The sequence below is a fragment of the Saccopteryx bilineata genome, chromosome 8 (genome assembly GCF_036850765.1).
Source record: "Saccopteryx bilineata isolate mSacBil1 chromosome 8, mSacBil1_pri_phased_curated, whole genome shotgun sequence".
NCBI lineage: Eukaryota > Metazoa > Chordata > Mammalia > Chiroptera > Emballonuridae > Saccopteryx > Saccopteryx bilineata.
The window spans coordinates 40,962,588-40,984,587 of record NC_089497.1 but is presented as its reverse complement, the minus strand read 5'-3'; the positions used below and the strand labels follow the sequence as shown (position 1 = coordinate 40,984,587).

General features: G+C 39.3%; 1 protein-coding gene across 2 annotated transcripts in view; it reads right to left on the bottom strand.

Annotated features, from left to right (window-relative positions):
- TMPRSS7 (transmembrane serine protease 7) overlaps window positions 1–21,512 on the bottom strand; it is a 41,940-nt gene extending 20,428 nt beyond the window's left edge. Inside the window, exons 1-10 of one of the 2 annotated variants that reach the window (XM_066241290.1) lie at window positions 21,454–21,512; window positions 19,598–19,850; window positions 15,234–15,364; window positions 12,242–12,309; window positions 11,085–11,278; window positions 9,788–9,826; window positions 8,839–9,067; window positions 7,433–7,563; window positions 4,604–4,716; window positions 140–246 (exon numbers count right to left, since the gene is read on the bottom strand). In XM_066241290.1, coding sequence (XP_066097387.1) covers window positions 140–246; window positions 4,604–4,716; window positions 7,433–7,563; window positions 8,839–9,067; window positions 9,788–9,826; window positions 11,085–11,278; window positions 12,242–12,309; window positions 15,234–15,364; window positions 19,598–19,850; window positions 21,454–21,501 — 1,313 coding nt within the window. In that variant the 5' untranslated portion in view covers window positions 21,502–21,512. Of the gene's footprint in view, window positions 1–139; window positions 247–4,603; window positions 4,717–7,432; window positions 7,564–8,838; window positions 9,068–9,787; window positions 9,827–11,084; window positions 11,279–12,241; window positions 12,310–15,233; window positions 15,365–19,597; window positions 19,851–21,453 lie in introns of those variants that run through there. The other variant, XM_066241291.1, reaches the window with a different exon arrangement.
- Window positions 21,513–22,000: the final 488 nt, after the last annotated feature.

Here is a 22,000-nt window from a genome sequence, read left to right as displayed (position 1 = left end):
AAGTTATTTGACTCTGGATTCCTCAGTTTCCCTATCTGTGACAAGCAAAATGTAAATTTTGGGGGGACAAAAAAAATCTAAGGTTTTGAACTGCTGAGCAAGGCTTTCATCAGATTCCTCACATGAGGAAACCACTTACATGTGCTCATTAATTTCCCACCATCCATGGTCACAGCCTTTCACACTCTTCTTGGTTATTGAATAGTTATGGAATTTCAGTGCTATGCCGAGGGTTGATAGGGGAGTCTGTGAAAAACAAGCATAAAGAAGAATAATTATTCAACTGAAGGGCATGTTTCAGGCCAAGATTTTCTGACTCAGAACCCATTGCCTTGGCTTGCTCCTTTAAGGGCATTTTACTCCTTGTGCCCTGTGGCCTGTGGTGGGGCAGGCCGTTTCCCCTGAGCCAGCTCGTTTGATAAGAAGCACGTGATCGAGAGGAAAGTGGACAGCCCGGGACTAAGGGAACAGCTATCAGGCCCCAGTTTCAGTGAGCTAAGTAAGCAATATTAGGTCATTTCTAGGTTTCAGATTTCATCCCACTGAGTGAGCTTAACTTTGAAAACACCCACTTCTTAATGAGTGTACACATTTTCCTCTTTCGATGATAATAATGCCAGAGTTTATTTAAAGCATTGTGCAGATTCTTTAGATAAAGGATGAATGAATCAGCACCTACTTCACATGAAACCCGGTTATTTCCTAAAGGCAGTAATGAGTCACCCCAGGTCTTCTCAGATCACACAGGAGAGGGAGCTGCCTATATAGTAATGTACAAACAAGAATGTGTGCGTGCACACACATACACACACCTGACCTTTCTATGGTACTCAGTGACATTCCTTATGTCTGATATGTCACAATTTTAGTTTTGATTTTTATTTTGAACCAAGAATTATTTGAGACTTCTTATATTTTCAGGGAGTAGAATTTTGTATCACCCATTTTCAAGGTCTCTGGTTATTATTATTTTTCATTTTATTTAGAAAATTACATTTAAAGGGGTGACATTGATCAATAAGAGTACATAAGTTTGCTCAGAACAATCAACGTCTCTCTGTACCAGATATTACCTTTCTGTCCTTATACACTTTTCATTGTACCACACAGGGGCTGAAGTCCCTAACCCTTATTACCTAGACTTCCTTAAAAACCAAGCTTCAGGTTAAATGTTGCTAATGAAATTACTCACAAAAATCTGGAAAGAAAAGGGGATAAAAACATATTTGTTTAATTGCTGCTGTGGACATGCATGTTTTCAATCAGGCAAATGGGTTTTTCCAGTAACTTTCAGCCATCTTTCTAATAATTGTCTACTTTGGAGTAAAAAGCAACTGATACCGTTAATCATGGTTTTTCTGTGATTCCTAGTGTCCAGTAGTTGAAACCTAAAAATATCATCTTTGATCATTCTTCCTGATACTTTTTTGTTATCAAAATCCCTGTATTAAAACCTTATTTGAAAAACAGTTAAAAAGAAAAAAGAAAAAAAAGTACATAAGTTTCAGTAAACATTTCTATAGCATTGGAACATTGATTATGTTTTGTACCCATCATCTAAAGTCAGATCATTTTCCATCACCATATATTTGTCTCAAGTTTTCTAACTCTATCTTTTTTTTTTTTTACTTTTTTTTTTCATTTTTAGAGAGGACAGAGAGGGAGAGAGAGAGACAGAGAGGGAGAGAGAGACACAGAGAGAGAGAAGGGGGGAGGAGCTGGAAGCATCAACTCCATATGTGCCTTGACCAGGCAAGCCCAGGGTTTCGAACCAGCGACCTCAGCATTTCCAGGTCGACGCTTTATCCACTGTGCCACCACAGGTCAGGCTAACTCTATCTTAATTAGATAAAAGATTATTTATTTCCTATATTGCTTTTTGTTTAAAGCAAGAGAGAGAAAGAGAGAAGGGACAGATAGGAAGGGAGAGAGATGAGAAGCATCAACTCATAGTTGTGGCACCTTACTTGTTCATTGATTGCTTTCTCATATGTGCCTTGACTGGGGGGCTCCAGTTGAGCCAGTGATCCCTTGCTCAAGCCAGTGACCTTGGGCTTAAAACCAGTGACCTTTGGGCTCAAACAGTGACCATAGAGTCATGTCTGTGATCCCACACACAAGCTGACAACCTCAAGGTTTTGAACCTGGGTCCTTAGTGCTCCGGGCTGACGCTCTATCTATTGAGCCACCGTCCAGTCAGGCTGTCCATACTGCTTTAAAATTTTCAATTTATTAAGAATTGTGATCCAATTTATAAATGCTTTTCAAAAGAGGGTATCGTGTGTGTGTGTGTGTGTGTGTGTGTGATATCCTCATTATTTGCATGGTTTAATACCTTTCCTAATCTTATTTATTGTCCCCTACTGTATCTGTCATGAAGCAAGAGAAAGAAATTAAAATATCTTATTCAAGCATTGCTTATTTCTCTCTGTGTGTCCTATAGGTTTTGATTTGTAAGTATTACTGCTATGTCCTTTGGGGCATAAACAATTGTCACAATGATACCTTCACTGTGAACTGCCCTCTTGTCTTTACAGGTTGTCTTCTTTTTCTCACTGAAGGCCGTCGCCCTGACTCCAGCATTGTCTGGCACTAAGGTTGTGTTTCTTACCGCATTTTTGTTTACATTTGCTTGACATGACATTGCTTATCTATTTATTTTCAATTTTATTAAATCACTTTTTAATTCATTTTCTATTCTGAAAACAATACACTGTACAGTTAAGTTCATAATAATACTTTGTAATTCATATCCCAGTCTTTTTCTTTTTTGTTGTTACTGAGATATATTGACATAAACATTATTTTCATTAGTTTCAGGTGTACAACATAATGATTTAATATTTGTATATATTGCAAAACACTGATTCCAGCAAGTATAGTTAACATCTATCGCTATATAGTTAAAAAAATTTATTATGATGAGAACTTTCAAGATCTACTCTCTTAGTACCTTGCATATATACAATACAGTATTATTAACAATAGTTAATAATATTAACTATATTATTAACTATAGTCAGCATGTTATAAATCATATTCTTATGAGTTATTTATTTTATAATTGGAAGTTTGTACATATTGACCACGTCCATCTCTACCAACCACCAATTTCTTCTCTGTATCTGTAAGTTCAGTTTTTTTCTCTTTTCTTTTTTTTTTTTTAGATTCCACATATATGTGAGATGATAAGGTATTTGCCCTTCTCTGCACATTTTCTTCCTTCCCCAACCTCTTCTTTCATCTCTTCTTCTCACTCTCTCCCGGGAACTTCAGAGTGGATAGTCACCTGAGGTTCTGAGATTCCACTGCCCTGAGGCCTCAAGACCCTGGTAGTGAGCAAAAGTCTAGGTCCTTTGTGTTTGAATTACTTTGTAAATGTTTGAGATAGGAATAAAACAATAATTTAAGGATGCATGTCATAAGAACATCACAAGTATAGATTTAGGTATAATAAAATTATAAATTTTATAAATATTATTAAATTAGACATTTTATGAATATAACTACAAATATTTAACTGATTTGCACAAATTATATGCAGCCAAGTATGCTCCTGCCTCAGGGCCTTTGCTTCAGCTGTTCCCTTTGCCTGCAATACTTTTATTAGTTTCCTGATGTCTTTCATTTTTCTGTGTCAATGTTTCTTCCTCAGTGAGGTTCTCCCTGACCATTTCAGTTAAGATAACAACTCCTTGGCTTTCTACCCTTCATACACCCCACCACTCACTCAGCTACAGAGCCTGCTTCCCTGCTTTAATGTTCCCCACAGCACTGCACCAGCATGTAACACACTAATGTATTTCAACTGCTTGTTGGTTGCCTGTCTCCCCCTGCTGTAGGCTAACCTCCATGAGAGCTTTTGTATGTGTGTGTGTGTGTGTGTGTGTGTGTGTCTAATGTTATGGATTCCCAGTGTCTAGAATACTGCCTGACCTATATTTGTTATTCAATGATGACATGCTGAATGAATGCAAACTGTATACTGCTCACTGCTTATATTTATTTGCTATGTCATACAACAATGATTTTATATTTATATACTGAAATAGCACAGGTAACATCTTGCCACAGTTGTAGAAAGAAAAATAGTTTACAGACTAAGATTAAAAAAAAAAAAGTAGAAACACCCTGTCTAGCATTAGAGAGAGATGGGTATATTTCAAATATATTTGCATTCCTGTTCACTTACTTAAACAGCTGAAATATATATTGCCTAATCCAACTTATGATTTCTTTGTTATTCCTATTATAATGCTGATAATGAAGTAATTAAAAACTAATAAATGATCTCTGTCATAATAAAATAATAATTCTTTCATCCCATAATATTCTCTTTGCATTTAATACAAACAAACAAAATAATAAATTAGAAAAATAAGCCCCAGCTTGCAAAGGGCAGTTAATTTGTGGGAAGAGGGTTAAAATTACACACATTTTCATATCCTAGATATCACATTTCAAAAATGTTTAAATATTATAAGATTAACTAATATTTTTTTTGAAATTAAATTCTAAAATAAAGGTAATTTAATTCTCAAATAAATTGCTACTAAAAACAGGGTAACAATATTTTCTTAAGATAGTGGTAAAAGTAGGCTACCTGAAATTTCCAGGTGCACTTGCACTTTGGAGGATAATAGCTTGGGTAATACGGACTTGAAATGTTCCCTTCAAAGCCAGTGATTTCTTTGACCAACACTGTGTTTCCACATTCTGAAAAAAATGTCCAGTAACATACAATTGATTTGAAGTTGTAAGATTATAGGAAGCACACTGCATGTATTTCTTTTACAACAAATGCACAGTTTCTTAATAAGTATAAATATATATTTGAATTTAAAGTGATTAATAAAAAAGAAATAGCACCCTACATATGTATAGCTAAACTATTTGTTCAAATTCTATATCTGTTGTCAAATAATGTATTTTGCCTATAGATTTATAGGATGCTATTACTTTCTTAAAAACATAGTTTAAATACATTTTTTAAAGCTTCTGGGATTTTTTTCTTCAACTAAGTGTATGTTCATTGTTGAAATATACTCAGTTTATATTACCATGATGTTTTGTTTAAATAAGACAACTGAAATATCTATTATTATTGATATGGTAATCTTTCTGCTAGAATGTAAGCTCCTTGAGAGTATTGATTTATGTCTACATTGTTTAATGCTATTTCTCTTACACCTAAAATCATTCCTGGCATATAATAGATGCTTAATAAATATTTGTTGAATGAATAGACTAAGTCTACTATAATATTTTAGATAATCACATATTTAATCTTTGGAGTTAGAGATAATTTTCAACCCAACAATATCTCAAGTATTTAGTTCAATTTTGTTCAATAAATCCATTTTACATTTGTTTTGTAATAATTTGAAGCAGAAAAATGATTAAAATAAACTACTGCTCTAAAATGTAGATGAAACTACAGCTATCACTCTCTACTTCAAATTCTCTTCCCTCCTCATCCTTATCTCCCATTCTGATCCCTTTGGCTTTATCGATGTTCATAAAAAAGTTATCAAGCCTGACCAGGCGGTGGCACAGTGGATGGAGTGTCAGACTGGGACACAGAGGACCCAGGTTCAAAATCACGAAGTCGCCAACTTGACCAAGGTGTCACTCACCCTGCTGAAGCCCCCACCCCTGGTCAAGGCACATATGAGAAAGCAATCAATGAACAACTAAGGTGCTGCAACGAAGAATTGATGTTTCTCATCTCTCCCTTCCTGTCTGTCTCTCTCGCCTCTCTCTGTCTTCGTTACAAAAAAAAAAAATTGTTATCAAGACATAACCTGCAAGATCTGATCAGTTGCAACAAATATTACAAAGAGACTAGAATTTCTTTTTGTTTTGTTTTACTTCATTAACCCGAGTCAATAAGAAAAGAATGGAAGCCTGACCAGGCGGTGGCGCAGTGACTAGAGCATCAGACTGAGATGCGGAAGACCCAGGTTCGAGACCCTGAGGTCGCCAGCTTGAGCGCAGGCTTATCTGGCTTGAGCAAAAAGCTCACCAGCTTGAGCCCAAGGTCTCTGGCTAGAGCAAGGGGTTACTCGGTCTGCTGAAGGCCCGCAGTCAAGGCACATATAAGAAAGCAATCAATGAGCTAAGATCTTGCAACGAAAAACTGATGATTAATGCTTCTCATCTCTCTGTCTCTGTAATATAAAAGAATGGGAGAGATCATTTTTGCCACTTTTACCTAGTAAACCAATAAATCCTCAAAGTTTCTGCTTCACAGGCACTTTCTAGGATGGCAGTCACATGCATGACTATAAATGAGAAGTCACGAGAGACAGTTCAGTGTGCTAGTTCCTGAGCTACTTGCCTATCAGCTCCTAACTGACCCTTCTCTGTTCTGCAGTGCTAGGGTTGGAACTTCGCAAACCACTTCCTTTCTTAACTACTTGCTTTCCTGATAGGCTCTGTCATCAGGGGATGATAACAGGAAAGTAGAAGACTGGAGGAGGAGGAAGAATTAGACTTCTTGTCTCTTATTCCTGGGAGTCTCATCCCACTGACATTTCCTCACCCCCATAGATACAGCTCATTCCTGTACAGAGTTGACTCCTGTTAGCAGTTTTTCCCACTTCCACTTTATTGTATCTCCCTCAAACGTATTAGCCTCAACTGTCTGGCATCCCTCATTAGAGGTCTGTCTGGGTTTCAGGTCCATGACCACCCACCTCTGAACTCAGAGACACCAGCACCAGCAGAGCAGTAACCCTTCCTTGGTGATTCATTCCCAAAACCTTCCTCCAAGCTCGAAATTATAATCATTCTGACCGTTTTCTTCTGTTCCCTCAGACCTATGGCTGGTAGTTAGTTCTTATTTGTGTTTCAGTCATGATACCTTACAGTTTTCTTCTTGTCTTTTGAGTTACCTAGTTAACACCTTTATAGAGAGTTAACAGGTTTTTTTTTGTTGTTGTTCTTTTTCTTTTTTAGCGTGAAAGCGAGAGACATACAGACAGACAGGTAGGGAGAAAGATGAGAAACATCAACTCATAGTTGCAGCACTTTAGTTGTTAATTGATTGCTTCTCATACAAGCCTTGACTGGAGGGCGCCAGCTAACCCAGGAACCCCTTGCTCAAGCCAGCAACCATAGGGTCATGTCTATGATCCCAGGTTCAAGCCAGTGACCTCGGGGTTTCAAACCTGGGTCCTCAGGAGTGTCCCAGATTGACACTCTATCCCACGCACTACCACCTAGTCAGGCGAGTTAACAGTTCTTTACATTTGATTTTCTATGTTATGATAACTAATATGATTTCTCCTTCCTGACAGGACTCTGAGTAAGGATCCCTGGCTTACATAACTAGTGTTATAACAGGCTCAGGAACGATCAGACAGGAGTGTCAAGTATTCCTAAGGGTGACTTTATTTATTTTTTCTTTTTTTTATTGGGGAAGACTTACTATGTTCTGGAATGACCTCGAAATATGCCCGGATTCCTGCAAGCCTCCGTATCTGAGGAGTCTTAAATGTCACCAACATAAGATTATTTGTAGAAACAAATGACATTAATGATCTTGTGGGTTCACAAATTCTGAAGCCAGGTAACAAAAAAAAGAGTACATGGAGAATAGGTTATTGAGGGGTAGGACTCCATCTATTGCTAACCCTATACATTTTCTGGGCCATCCACACAGCTCTTTCTGATCAATCTCCACCAGCCAGGCCTTTGTCAACAAGTGGCTACGGGACACAACAGGTGGAGAGGAGCTGGTACACGTACAGAAAACTACTAGAGAATTCTCCCGGATGGCCATCACTGGACCCTTCTTGCGAGCAGTCAAGGTCGAAGGCAGGGTATTTAATGGGTAAGGAAAAGGGGGTTCAAAACTCAGCTCCATCACTTTACTGTCTGAAAACTAAGTCTTCATGAAGGCCAGGTTCTCTACTATGAAATGGAAATAATAGTAATGGTACCTCCTTGTAGCATTGTGAGAATTAAATGAGACAATAACTAAATATGTCTGGAAAGATGAAAAAAATCAATAATAACAATGACTGGGGAGTGGGACCCAATAACAATCTTAGCATTCACTGCATATCTTTGAATAATGTATGGATTTTTAACTTGCATAGTCATCCCCAACATACAAATAAATACATATATACAGAAAGCACTGTTTCATAATATCTATACACTACTAAAAATAAGATAGCTCATGTACATTTTTAGCACAGTGAGTAACAAATAAGAAATTCTTACTAAAGTCCAACTGTCATTAGGTGAACAAAATTCTAAGCACCCATAAAGTAAAGTGAAAGGTATTAGGGAATATATATATATTTGTATAATTACATATATATTGTATGAAAAGATTTATGCAAAAATATAAGATATTTGTTCTGGGTAATGGGCTTTTGAAATAGTTGATATTGTTTTTTCTGACCTCGCTTTTGCAATGAACATTATGTTATATTATAATAAGACAAACATTTAATTGCTTTATTAATGTTACCACAGAATATTTATTCTAACACTTTATAAAACCTTTATTGCACTAAAAGTGAAATTAAAGAAAAAATTTGTTAGGTTTCAGAAATATTGGCTGAAGGTTGTGCTATACTGATTTTGAGTCTTGTATGCTACAGAAGAAAAGCCAATGTTGTGTCTGAGAGGCTGATACAAAGGGTACTAAATGGGGCATGGCTCAGTCATTGACCCCATGAGTATACACAAAATTGATTCACAAAAAATCAAAGGGGAATCCAGATAGCACAAAAGAGAGGCATTGTAAAAAAAAAACAAAAACAAACAAACAAACAAAAAAAACTTTTCTCCCACAACCAGAAGTGCCTGTATAATGAATACCTGTATAAGACAGTGCTCCGTACTGGCAAGAGGGAGTCATAAATGGTCAGGGAGTCGGTGACACAATTGTCAGCTTCTATCTGGACGGACTCTATTGACAGACGAATCAGATAGCCCACTATGGCCACCATCTTGAAGTGGCACATGAGCCTCCCTGAGGTTGCAGAAATCTCCAGAGGGTAGCGAAGCGACAGATGATCTGCATACAAGTACTGAGAGCAGCCTTTGTCTGTGGAGACAGCACTTTTGTTTTGTTTTGAATGACTTTTCTAGAAATGTTTATAGAAAAGTAAAGAGCCAAAGTGGTCATGTGGACGACACCTACTGTCTCTGCCAGTCCGGAGCTCACTCCCCTCTCTTTTGGTCACAGGCCCTAGATTTTACTTCGAGAAACTATCCCTATCATGTCTTTATGGTTTGGTTGGGATTAAACTCACCTCTAGGTGCAGAGGTAGGCATATGGGACTAATCAATCAGGGTCAAGGAAGCTGGTTCAGGAGTGGGTATGTCAGCCAACCCGAGATAATACGACCCAGTCCCAGCACTTCTGCAGGAACTATCTGGAAATATATGTGTGTGTTTTTTCCCATCCTGGTTACTAAACTGGTAAATTATAAGCTTGGATCTGCAGGTGGCCATTTAAGACACCACATTGGAAGAATACATTTGAAGAATGCTTCAATAGAGGCAAGAGAGATGGAAAGTCCTAATGATATTTTATCTTAGAACCTGGCCCAAACATACCTGAAGCCAGCTCCTCCCACCCCAGGTATGTCTCAGTTTCTTTTGTGTTTAAATCAGTTTGAGAATATGTCTTTCACTTGTAACTGAAAGAGCAAATACCGTCTTTTGAAAAGAAAAACTACAGCTTCAAAAGATACTGATTTGGACGCAGTAGGGGTGGAGGGATAGAACAGGGGAAAGGAAGAAACCATATGACATAATTTACCAGATCCTATGGTTGAAGAATAATCTGACCGAAGCCCAGCTGCATTGAAAAAGCACAGAAAAAATGGGTGTCAGTCTTAGAATTTCACGTTAGAATTTTGCCTAGAAAACATATTTTCAGTCTTTTAAAAGCAATCCAACATATCTGGGATTAAAAAAAAAAATAATTCAGTGAGGGTAGGGTAGGTTGTTTAGCTATATAGAGATCAAATAGGACAGGCATGAGTTGGTAGTTTTTGAAGCTGAGTAAACGGTATCTGAAAGTTCATTATACTATTTCTTTTTCATATGCTTGAAATGATCAATAGTAACAAATTTTAGACATTTTTAGTGGTAAAAAGAAAACCAAACAAATATAATAAATAGCTATATTAATAGTCCTATATCTGAAATATTATAGTATACATGGTACAGAATTCTTTCATTTAATGAATACATATCAGCTATCTACTATGTGTCTAGCATTTATATAATTGAAGTCAAAACAGAACAGAAAGCTGAATAACTTTTGGGTTGCACAATAATTAAATCATCTTACTGTCAAGAAAAATGATATAATTTACATTTTACAAGGATATGGGGCAGGTCATTTGGAGCACTGGCCAATATTACATAACATAGGTTCAGTTCTGTCTGGGTGAAGAAAGAGACAAGATAAGCCTCAGAAAAATGTTACTTCCATAGGACTTTGTTCCTTGGAGACTTAGTATTAATAAGCCAAATTAAATATAGGAAGGTATACACTTTAATAAACTCAATTTCATATATATTTTGTCCCCAATTCTATTATCTAATCAATATATATAATACTTAGCAAATTCCTTCATCAATATAGCTCCAATGTCTTCAACTAATCCTGTTCCACTGGGATTGTGGAAGAGAATACTTGGTGACAGTAGTGACAATAGGACCCTGGCCAGCTCAGTGGATACAGTGTTGGCCCAGCATGCAGATATCCAGGGTTTGATACTCAGTCAGGGCACACATGAGAAGTGACCCTTTGCTTCTCTTCCTTTCACCCTCTTCCCTTTCTCTCTCTCTTCTCCTGTCACAACCAGTGGCTCAATTGCTTCAAGTGTTGGCCCCAGGCTCTGAGGATAGCTTAATTGGTCCAAGCATCAGCCTCAGGTGCTGAGATGGCTCAGTTGATTTGAGCATCAGCCCCAGAGGTGGTTGTTGAGTAGATCTCAGTCAGGGCATATACAGGAGTCTGTCTGTCTCCCCTTCTCTCACTTAAAAAAAAATAGTGACAACGATAGTGACAAGGAATGCTTAAAGGAGAATTACCCAACAATCACCATTTAGTACCACAGAGTCCATGTCCACAGCCAGACCCTGCAAGCTTCCCACCGAGGTCCGATTTATGATGCTTGTCTGGATGGAGTCCTTCAAGATGGCAGCCACACAGTCCTCACAGAAGATATGGCCCTTGGCATGTGGCATGACAAACACAATCCAAAAGTGGACAAGGAGGCCACCTTTGTTGTTACTGCTATAGTGAAGAGAGAAAAATGTTCAGGGATACCTCTTAGGAAGTAGACTTTTATAGAAAGCCAGGGACCCAAATGATAAATTCAAGGTAAGGCCAGTGAGCACATGTTTCAACTAAAAACTTCCTTCTTTTCGACTCCTGTTATGGGGACCAAGGGAAAGCATCACAGTATGCATGTTCTTCTGTTGGGTTCAAATCTAGAACCATTAGTGTACAGTTGCATTTCCATGGAGAAAATACTATTTCTATGGTTATCAATTAGTATTCACTGCTATTATAAATTGCAAGTTATAAGTTTTGACACCTTACAGTGTCCATACACAGTGCCAAGAACCACTCCATTTAGTTCTCATTCTGATCCTGGAGCAGACACTCCTCACTGCACAAATATTGTCATGATTTATGAAACAATAAACAGTTCTGTAGTAAATAACTTGGGAAATAAAAGCAAAGGAGAGTAAACAAATTGCTTCATTCTAAGACTTTCCTGCCAAAGTGGATTGTGAATCTCTGCAGATGTACTGGAGGGGTAGGGGAAGGTGTCATACAGAACAGAGCACATAATTTTTCTTAAAATTTGTTTGACTACGGATACGTTTTTTTCTCAGAAGATCACCAGTGATCACTTTTTTAGTGACCATATTTTGAGAAGCACTGCTCTGTGTTTTATTTTTGTATCCTCCCCTCAACTAGAAGCCATGTTAAGGGCCATTTTGCCCAGTGACATTAATACAGGGGTCCTGGATCCAAGACATGGGGAGAGGGAAGCCTTTGGGAGGTAAAGAGAAAAACTCAGCATAATAGCATAGCAAAGAATTGGGTCATTACTGTGCTAAACGGGTATTAACACACAACCACCCCCAAGACGTTATTTGAGAATGGTGACATCTTGGCCCTTTCTGGGGCTTTAAAGGAATTTATAGCAGTGAATGTAGAAAACCCAAAGCAAGGAACACATATTACCTGACATCAGCAACAACAGACTGCTTGTAAAATTTGGAGAAGGCAGATGTCGTATAAACCAAGTTTACCTGAGAAAGAAAAATGAGGTATCTGAAGTCTTTCAAACTTGGCTTTCTGTCACAATACCTAAAATGCTCTAGGTCCAAGCTCTGATTAGCTATCAAGGTGAAGAACAAGGCTCAAACTAAAGGTGTGTACTCCAAAACCAGACATTATTTCTTTCATTATTTTTCTTTTCTTTTTTTTTTTTTGTCTTTTATTTTATCTTATTTTATTTTTTGAAAGAGAGAGACACGAAGGGAGAGAGATGAGAAGCACCAACTCCTGGTTATAGTACTTTAGTTGTTCATTGATTGCTTCTCATATGTGCCTTGAACAGGGGGAAGCCGAGACAGTGACCCCTTGCTCAATCCAGCAACCTCGAGGTCTCAAACCTGGGACCTCAGTGTTCCAGGTTGATGTTATATCTATCTACTGTGCCACCACCAGTCAGGCCAGACATTATTTCTTAAATTCAAATAAATTTTTACTTCCTGTAGCAGTCTTGGCTTATATTACTTTTATTCTGCTTTCTCTGAAGAAAACTTTGTTACTTTTATTCATTTATTTTTCTTTATACACCCTAATCAAGCTTAAGTTTTATATTCTGCCTACTCTAAAGTTAATATTCCTCACAGTTAATAAACCAAACTCTTTTAAGCACATTTTCAAAGTATGCGACCCAACATCTTCTCTAACAATAAATGGTGTTGAGAAATTATATTCTTAAAGACACATTCCTATATTAGTCACTAGGGGGCGAGAGATACCCACAACCAGGATTAGAACCCTCTTTCCAACTCGCCAGTCTCTAAGGAAACACCCAGTCCTTTTAAAAATCCCTAACTGGATCTCAAAGAGAACTATTTCAATCAATTTACCTTCTTTGTCTTTACTCAGCATTTTAAAAACAGAACTAACACATCTGGAACTCTTGGAGTTCCCTTTCTACACAGTATCAAAAATCACCCACCTAATTGCCCAGGAGAGGGGGAAATGTGTGTGTGTGTGTGTGTGTGTGTGTGTGTGTGTGTGTGTGTGCTGTAGAGTTTAAATTAACTGTGCAACACAGAATGCATTACCTATACCTGCTGAGCCTCCACTGTATTTTCTCCACCACCGTTACCTTTTTCTTTTTTTCTTTCTTTCCTTCTTTCTTTCTTTCCTTCTTTCTTTTCTTCCTTCCTTCCTTCCTTCCTTCTTTCTCTTTCTTTCTTTCTTTCTTTCTTTCTCTCTTTCTTCCCTTCTATCTTTCTTTCTTCCTACTTTTCTTTCTTTTTAATCTGTAAAGTGGTGATCAAAATGCCTACCTCTTTGGGATAATTTGAGGAATAATTGATATATATGAAAAATAAAGGGTTTAACAACGTACCCAGTATGTAAAAAGCCTTCAGTACATAAGAGCCACTGTGCCCACCCTTGACTTTGCTTGCTCTTTCTCACGGCCCTTCCTCGTTCTGCCCCATACTGTGTCCGTCACTGTCCTGGGGTCACCACTGTGCAGACCACCTTCTCCATTGATATGCAGGTATAAGTCAGCAGAAACTTTCTAGTTGGTAATAGGTATCAAGATTGATGAATCAATTATTTTTTGTATTTGACCAATAATAATATTAGGAAATCACCTAAAGAAGTCATCAGAGATAAACACAATTTATGCTCCAGTTTTACTGTGCCACTATCAATAATAGCCGAAAAATTGGAAACAATCTAAGTACCCCCTAACAAGAGATTTTCTAACTTTGTAGCTACTAAAAGTTTTTTTTGAAGAATATTTACTTCGCTAGAAAAATGCATCCTAATGGTAAGAGTTAAAGGTCAGATTATAAGACTGAATATCTAACAACACTTCAATATTGAGCTTTCCCCTCTGTCTATGTGGTTCCAAAGAAACAGGGTCTTTATCTTTCATGTTAACGAAGATTTTAACTTTTTATACTTTTATGGGTTTTACACTTGACACATTTTAATTTATACTTTTAAAATTTACATTTTATACTGCTTTTACATTTTTTAGACTTTTCTAAATTTTTATAATAAATATGTACTAGCTCTTCAATGAGGAAGTTTTTTTTCTTTTCTTAAGTGAAGAGACGCCAGTGCATCAAGGTTGAAAGAAATGGACCACATGCTGATGACAGAATCAGTCCACACACACGTAAAGTCAATACTAAAAGGCAATTTAAAGGTCACCTGGTCTAATTCCTTTACTTACAGATGAGAAATACTGAAACTGAAGCTCAGAGAGCCCCCCCCCCCCTTTTTTTTTTTTTTTTTTTTTTTTTTTTACTTTCAGCAGAAAGAAATAAGCAATTCTGGCCCTGGCTGGTTGTCTCAGTGGTAGAGTGTTGGACTGGCTTGTGGATGTCCCAGGTTCAATTCCCAGTTAGGGCACACAGGAGAAGCGCCCATCTGCTTCTCCACCCTGCCCCTTCTTGCTTCTCGCTTTTCTCTCTCTCTCTCTCTCCCTCTCTCTCTCCCTCTCTCTCTCTCTCTCTCTCTCTCTCCCTCTCTCTCTCTCTCCCCCCCTCTCTCTCACCCTCCTGCAGCCATGGCTCCATTGGAGCGAGTTGGCACTGAGTATTGAGGATGGCTCCATGGCCTCCCCGTAGTCACTTAGAAGAGCTCAGTTGCTGAGCAATAGAGCAATGCCCCTGATGGGCAGAGCATCACCCCCTAGTGGGGTTGCCAGGTGGATATTTACTGGGGCACATGTGGAAGTCTGTGTCTGCCTCCTCTCCTTGTACTGAATTAAGAGAGAGAGAGAGAGAGAGAGAATAAAGAAATAAGCAAATCTATCAAATAAGTAATTCTCTCTTAAAGCCAACATGAGCTAAACCCCACGTTTCCCTGACAACTTTCTTTGCTCACCCTGCACACTGTGACGCTTCCAGCCCCACCCCTCGCTCCCTGACCCACCCTGCCTAGCTTCTTACCACCCCCATCACCTCACCACTTGTTGTACAGTTCGTGCCACTGACAAAAATTCCTGGGACTCCTTCTGCCGGTATTCAGGAAGAAACTCAATATTGGTGATGCGAAACATTCCAACAAAGTAAAAAGCATCTTTGCTTTCTGTCTTGCCTGTAAGACAAAAGAAAAGGCAGGTAGGGGCTTTTTCATATGTGTAGTAATGAGATATCGCCTCATTTTGTCAGTATTAGGCCACTAAAATAATTTTATTTTGGGCAAGTACGTATTTTGCTAGTTTACAGCTTGTGGAGTTCTTAATGTAATTCACAACATTTCTTCCGTCAACAGTAAATCACCATATCTCTCAGAAGACTCTAGTCTCTCTATTCGCTGCTAAGAAATACTTCAGAACAAGATGAAAAGGTAAAAGGTATATCTTTTAGACTTTATACAGATGATAGAATCACTAAGGGTCCAAAAAAGAATGTGTACAATTTTTATGCATCCCAAGCCTGTGGGAGGTAAGGAGGTAAAAGTATACTGTCAAGCTCTGAGGTGGAGTGCATAGTGGGAGATGAGGGCAGAGCATCACAGTGAACTTCCATGGAGCCCCTGGGCACTCACGCCTTCTCTGGCTTGCGTGGCTGATGCACAGGGTGCTGGGCGAGTACAGTGCAGGGAGAATTCATTCCTCCGATGAGCCACAAAGTGTGGTTCTCAGTCCAGTGCCAGGTCACTTTTGCTCAAATACTTTGCCTGGTGAGGACCCTGGTATTGGTCATCATGCCTGACCAGAAACAGGCAAAAACACAACTGTGTCTGAGCTGTCATCAGATAACAGGCAAACAAACTGCTGTTGTGTGAGGACTAGCTTGGGAAAATGGGGGGCCTTCTTTTCTGCCTTTTTATTTTGTTACCAGGGACTTCCTACTATGTGGCACCATTCCCCAGGCTCCCATGGCAACGGTAGTTTTTTTCCCTGTGGCACCAGTCCCACTGAATCACAACTTCTGTCTAGATGTCTGTCCTTCCCTGAGGAACAGTACCTAACTTAGCTTTGAAACTCAATAAATGTTCGTGGGAAGGAAGGAAGAAAGGAAGAGGGGTAGAAGAAGAGGGGCAGAGGGAGGGGGATAGAGGAAGAGCACATGGAAATGCTAAATAAATGATGGCACTTAAGTATAATGCTAAGTGAAATTAAGTCAGATGATAAAAGGACAAAAAGCACATGATTTCACTCCTATGTGGGATATAAAACAAAAAGCAACAAATGAACAAACAGCTTCATAGACACAGACAACAGTATGGTGGTTACCAGAAGAGAAGGGGCGGGAGAAGGATGAAGAGGGGAAAGGGGGTCAAATATATACAAAGAGACTAGACCTTGGGTGGTGCACACAATGGAATATGGAGATGATGTATTATAGACTTGTATATCTGAAATTTATATAATGCTATTAATAAATGTTACCCCAATAAATTTAATTTTTTTAAGAAAAGGTACAATCTATGTAAATTATGATAAAACCTCCTGGCCCTGGCCATTTGGCTCAGTGGTAGAGTGTCAGCCTGGCATGTAGATGTCCGAGGTTCAATTCCCAGTCAGGGCACACAGGAGAAGCATCCATTTCCTTCTCCACCCTTCTCACTCTCACCCTCTCTTATCTCCTCCCACAGGCATGGCTTGATTGATTTGAGCACGTTGGCCCTGGTCCCTGAGGACGGCTCTGTGAAGCTTCTGTCTCAGGTCCTAAAAATAGCTCAGTTTCAAGCATGGTCCTATACAGGCAGAGCATCAGCCCCTGATGGGGGTTGCTGGGTGGATCCTGGTCAGGTGCATGTGGGAAACTGTCTCTCTGTCTCTCTTCCTCTCATTTGGAAAAGAAGGGGGAAAAAAGGAAAGAAAAAGCTTCCCTTGTATGATCCACTCAGGGTCACATTAGTTCCAAGCAGTGTAGTGAGGCAGTGGACAGGGGAGGATGGGCACAGGATAAAGGGCAAGAGGTCTGAGCTTCTGTCCTAGATTTGGTCTTTCAAGTTGAGTGACTTTGGATGAATTACCTTGCCTCATAAGCCTCTCATATAAAATGAACATTGATTTCTTGCTGATTTTACCAGGGAAGTGCTTCTTTTACTTTTTATTTTTTCCCTTGCAGACTCTTTAAAATTTGAATGAGAACTATGACTTCTACCTAAAATCTCACATATCATTCTGGTATCAGTAACTACTCAAGAGTACCATAACAGCAATGCAAGGGAGGTAAATTTGGCCTTGAACCTATTACATTTTACTTAATTTTTAGCTCAGCCCAACACATAAGACCCTGCTTGGAGACAGTCAGACAGACTCCCGCATGCGCCCGACCGGGATCCACCCGGCATGCGCCACCAGAGGCGATGCTCTGCCCACCAGGGGGCGATGCTCTGCCCCTCCGGGGTGTCGCTCTGCTGCGACCAAAGCCACTCCAGCGCCTGGGGCAGAGGCCAAGGAGCCATCCCCAGCGCCCGGGCCATCTTTGCTCCAATGGAGCCTTGGCTGCGGGAGGGGAAGAGAGAGCCAGAGAGGAAGGAAGGGGGGGGGTGGAGAAGCAAATGGGCGCCTCTCCTATGTGCCCTGGCAGGGAATCAAACCCGGGTCCCCTGCACACCAGGCCGACGCTCTACCGCTGAGCCAACCGGCCAGGGCCTCCACCTCATTTCTTAAGGCCATGATCCATACCCCAATTTCATGTATCAAAACTGAACTCTGCTGTTTGTTTAACAATTTTTGCTTGTCTATGCCAGTTTCCCTTTGCTCACACTGGTCTGTCTTCCCGAAATGTTCTTCTCTGATTTTAACACAGCCAACAAGCTACTTCTATACAATGATCTTCCAAAACTTTATACAAAAATTCTAGGGCAATGCAAATTTATTATTTGAGGGCCAGAAAAGAACAGATAAGAAATAAGATGGTTTATTCTGTTGGAGTTGTGTGCCTTTTATGTTTGACTTAATTATCCAGTGAATAGACTTCTCCCACTAGTCTATAGGAACAGAGATCTTTCCTGTCTACCACTCTATCCCCAAGTCTATCACAGGGCCTGGTTCATAGTGGGTCCTCCAAGATGTGTCAAAATGAATTTTCAGAAACCAGTTCAGGAAGCTTTCTCTGACGTCTATACATTAGCAAGTTGGATGCCTCTCTTCTGTAATTATATATAAGTGTTTAAACAGAAACCAAAACAAATGAACAAAACTAGCTCATGCTTCTTTCCAGCACTGAACTGTAAGTTTTTTGAAATAGAAAATCTGTGAGCTTTTTGAAGGTAGGAGGTACATCTTGGTATGCCTGATGTCTTGCATTGTGCCACATAAATTATAGGTGACTCGAATTGTTCAAGACAATATTCATTGGCCCTGGACAGTTAGCTCAGTGGTAGGGTGTCAACCAGGCATATGGAAGCCCTGGGTTTGATTCCCAGTCAGGACACACAGGAGAGACGACCGTCTCCTTTTGCCGCTTTTCTCCTCTCCCTTCCCTCTCTCTCTCTCTTCTCCTCTCACAGCCATAGCTCCATTGATTTGAGTACATTGGCCCCAGGTGCTGAGGGTGACTCTTTTGAACCTTCCCCTCGGATGCTAAAAATAGTTCAGTTGTGACTGGCCCCAAATGGGCAGAGCATCACCCCAGATGGGTGTTGCTGGGTGGACCCCGGTCAGGGCGCATGCTGGAGTCTGTCTCTCTATCTCCCCTTCTCTCACTTAAAAAAAAGACAATATTCATTAATTTTTTGCCTATAAATCTTGCTTTCCAACCTAATTTTAATATCCTTGATAGAACATATATCTTATATCAAACATATTAAGATGTATAGAGTGGGAAGTCTAGCATAAGTCAACAAAGGCTCTAGGTGCTGAGCTGCATGACTAAGAAAAAACTTAGTTATAACTCTTGTCCAATCAATCAATCAGATTGACAAAAACATAAAACAAGGGAGAGAAAGGTACATGAGTACAATGAAGATCAGAGAGCTGGAATATGAGGTTGCCTAGAAACAGGCAGTGGGTGGAATAAATAAATGAAACAGCTTAGCATTCCATTCATACTTAAAGCTAAAAATGGATTATATTTCCGCATTAGTCAAAATCTGTTCCTTAGCATCCTTCTCAGGTCTTCTCAATCTATCCCCTACCTCTGCTCCCCTTGCTCACCTGTAGGGAAAAAAGCAGTAGTAGGAAAAGAAGAAATAGGAAAAACTACTCTGGTTTCTACCTCTTTAAAACCTTAACAGTTTCAGAACTGGCTATTAGTCTGAGAAACAAAAATTCTATCAGAAATACACAGGGTCAGATGGGGCCTGCATTTCTCCTGCTGAACTCACAGGGTAAACCCTAACTCCGATGGAATATAAATTTTAACTCACTGATGTAGAGCCACAGAAGTGTCCAGGCTATGACGGCTAGGATGAATAAAAATACTGTGAAGAGAATGATTTTATTTTGGACGTTCCAAAAGGGAGCTTTCTTCTTGGGTTGCTTCCTGGGTTTGGCTTTGCTGATGGGTTTTCTTGGTGGTCGTCTCACTGGTCTCACTGGTCTCACTGGTCTCACTGGTCTCCCTGGTCTCCCTGGAAGCTTCCCTGGGGCACTGACCACATGAACTGAGATATTGGATATCTTAAAAAAAAAGAAAAGATGAATTATCAATTAGTAGTCCAGAGCTTAAATGAAGTCACTCAGTAAATATTATAGAATCTTGGTGCTAAAAGGCCTAAATATGTCAGTCAAATTATTTATATAAGTGTAATAATTGACTTGCATTGAATCACACAATTAAGATCAGAAAAAAAAAACAGACATTATATGAACTTCAGTGAAATGGTTCCCAGGTTCTCTCCTCAACTTCCTAATTTTGCTAAACAGATGCTGTAGAGGATAGGCCTGAGTTTCACAGAGTGTAGACAAGAGGACCAAAGGCCAGGAGGTTAGGAGTCTGTGAGTCAATTCCTGTCTACACAGCTGTAGGAATGTGTGTATGTTTAAAACGTTTGTATTATATAGCTTTTCTCTCACAACCAGTTTCTTCTGGGCTGACACAGGATTGAAAATAGTTCCTCAGAGAAATGAATTGATTTTCTTATTATGGCTTCAGGACCAACTGGTAGGAGGAGAGAGTGAAGGATAATACTGTGGTTTTTAGGGCTGTAGGATCGAGATCAAAGTATTTGTTTCACTATTGCTTCACATGTATGCACTTTTAAGCGAACCATTGCACTGATCAGTTTCTCAGTCACAAGTGAAAGAATGCATTTAAAAGAAAGAATAAAATATAGGGCACAGAAAAAATTACTGGTTTTACTGTATTCATGTGTAAAACGTTATATGCAAGAGGAAAAAAATACATTATTTAACTGTTTCCCCTCCTTTTTTTTTTCCTCCTCCACCCTCTGCCATTTGATCCTGTGAATTCTTTAATAATGTATGCGAGAGTTTAGCTTCTTTGAAGGAGAGATTTATACATGTCAGGGTAACTAAACTCCAGTGATGAAATGACTTTTAACCACACATTCTCTTAAAGACAACAGTCTAGGCCACCAATTCCAAAGAAATAATCTCTCTTTTGAGCTCTGAGTGTTCTCTCATTCTCTGTTTCTCTCCCTTACTCTTCCCTTCAAAATACAGTCTTCTAGTCTCCAATCCTACCAACTAATGGGATAATATGTGGCCAAGTACATTCTGAATTATTCATGGCTCCCTCATTCATTTTTGCCAAACACCCTTGTCAACCCCTGGAGTGAAATGTAGCTTATATCTCTCCCAGTGAAACTGAACTAGACTAGACCTCATTTATTGTGATATTCTGCAGAAGCGAGGATGATGTTTCTAAAGAGAAAAAACGTTCCATTGTAGGATGAGTTGATGATGGTGTCAAGCTAGTTTCAAATACTCCCTCAAAGAAGTAAAAAAGGAAAACACACAGAAATACTAGCACATGTAGAACTGACAAGGCCCAAGTTGGGTTTTTAAGTGTAGGAACACATTACAGGCAGTCTCAGTTAGCACCGATTAAATTTTAAAATGGAATTTGTATAGAGATCAGTACAGTTTCCCTGCAGTTTTAGAAAAATAGCTGCAAATCAATTGTGAAGTACAGCACTTCCAAATAAGCCCACATTTGTAAAATCCATTAAGTACAAAAGTAATACGGTCTCATTTTCCTAACAGCGTCAACAATAAGTGGCACTCAAGTAACAGAAAAGGCTTCCCACACTGTACTTACATTCACATCAGCAGGTTTGGATGAAACATCGTTGTTTTCCTTGTTCATTTTTAGGTATTCTGCATGTGAACACCCACAGGTGTCTCAAAGCCAGCTCTCACCCCCTTACATTCTTTCTTGAGTAGAATTGGTCTCTGCATTCAAGCTAGCTTTCAGAGGAAAGGAATCAATTTACCTCTACCGGGTCCAGTTCAGAAACTGAAGCTGCCTCATTGCAATATAGTGAATGTTAAAGGGACCTAACCATCAGCTTTGCACCCCAAACTTAGTGTTTCTTAGTGCAACTCTAATATGAGTCAGCCCCCGCAGAACTGAGCCTGAGGACAAAGTTGCCTTACATGAATACAATCCAACAACTCCCAAATATTTACAAGTCATTTAAACTTTGACCATCCTTTACTAGAGCATATTAAGAGATCTTATTTATAACCCTTAGCTCTGCATCTTAGAAATCCCCACAGCCCCTTGCTCTTGCTCAGGAAGTATCACTTCCCAATTCAGCTCTCAACTTTCCAGCTACCCTCTCTGAAAACCTCTGTCCAAAAGG